This window comes from Octopus bimaculoides, chromosome 11, assembly GCF_001194135.2.
Source record: "Octopus bimaculoides isolate UCB-OBI-ISO-001 chromosome 11, ASM119413v2, whole genome shotgun sequence".
NCBI lineage: Eukaryota > Metazoa > Mollusca > Cephalopoda > Octopoda > Octopodidae > Octopus > Octopus bimaculoides.
The window spans coordinates 80,475,241-80,476,548 of NC_068991.1; the positions used below are offsets into that span (position 1 = coordinate 80,475,241).

The window sequence follows — 1,308 nt, forward strand, 5'->3', positions numbered from 1 at the left end:
TTTATGAAGGTAACACATGCAGAGTCTAAAAGAACATAATTAAAATACACATTCGAAACTTATATAAATATATATATTTTTTATAAAATGGAAATAAAAATTCCAGAATGCATAAATATACATAAATAGACAAATGTCGATGTAATACATAAAACATGATTGAATTTAAGAAAAGGTGGTGGTGGTGGTGGTGGTACCAATAATATTTGCATCAGTTGATTTCAATTTGTCCAATTAGTGAAACTAAGTCCAAAAAAAAAAACCAAGATGCATTAAAAATAAATAGTAAAACAACAAAAAAGTATATGTGTTCTACGTACATGTATCAATAATTCTTTAACCAATTTCTTCACCCATGGAAAACTTCCGGAACTTTGAAAACCATGAATGATGAATTTGGTTGGTCTTTTACCATCAAAATTGCTTTTTGCAAGTCCTTCTTCATCATGGGTCACCAATGTAGAAGCATTGTAGGGATTTTCTCTAATTCATTCAATAATAAAAAAAAATTGATTAATTAATAATTTTAATTGCTATCTAATGTTTAGAAAGAGAAGAAAATGTTGAATAATTAAATTTAAATTATAGTTGTACCAGAATATGGCTGAGTGGTTAATGAGTTCACTTTTTAACCTCATGGGTCTTAGTTTCAGTCCCACCACATGGCACCTTGGACAAAATAGGACAGCTATGTTAATGGAGTCAACAAGCTATTGGATACGGTTGCTAGGCAACTGATGCAGGTAAAACATACAGTGAAGTCTTAGTGGCCATGTTACAGAAAAAGCAAGGAGAGGGAAAGAGAGTGTGTCTATTTCTGTGAGAGAAAGAGAGAGAGGGAGAATGAAAGAGAGGGAGAATGAAAGAGAGGGAGAATGAAAGAGAGGGAGAATGAAAGAGAGGGAGAATGAAAGAGAATGTGTGTCTTCTATTGTAGACCTCACTTGTCTGACCAAAGCCTTAAGAGTGAAAGTCTGTTGTACACACACATACATACATATATATATATACATACATATATCATCATCATCATCATCATCATCGTTTAACGTCCGCTTTCCATGCTAGCATGGGTTGGACGATTTGACTGAGGACTGGTGAAACCGGATGGCAACACCAGGCTCCAATCTAATTTGGCAGAGTTTCTACAGCTGGATGCCCTTCCTAACGCCAACCACTCAGAGAGTGTAGTGGGTGCTTTTACGTGTCACCCGCACGAAAACGGCCACGCTCGAAATGGTGTCTTTTATGTGCCACCCGCACAAGCCAGTCCAGGGGCACTGGCAACGATCTCGCTCGAAAATCCTA

At 36.4% G+C, this 1,308-nt stretch overlaps 1 protein-coding gene across 1 annotated transcript in view; it reads right to left on the bottom strand.

Annotated features, from left to right (window-relative positions):
* Nucleotides 1–1,308, bottom strand: part of LOC106878524 (inactive pancreatic lipase-related protein 1) — a 16,250-nt gene that overhangs the window by 11,799 nt on the left and 3,143 nt on the right. Inside the window, exon 3 of the mRNA XM_014927752.1 lies at nucleotides 321–483. Within this exon, the coding sequence (XP_014783238.1) occupies nucleotides 321–483 (163 nt within the window). The remainder of the gene's footprint in view (nucleotides 1–320; nucleotides 484–1,308) is intronic.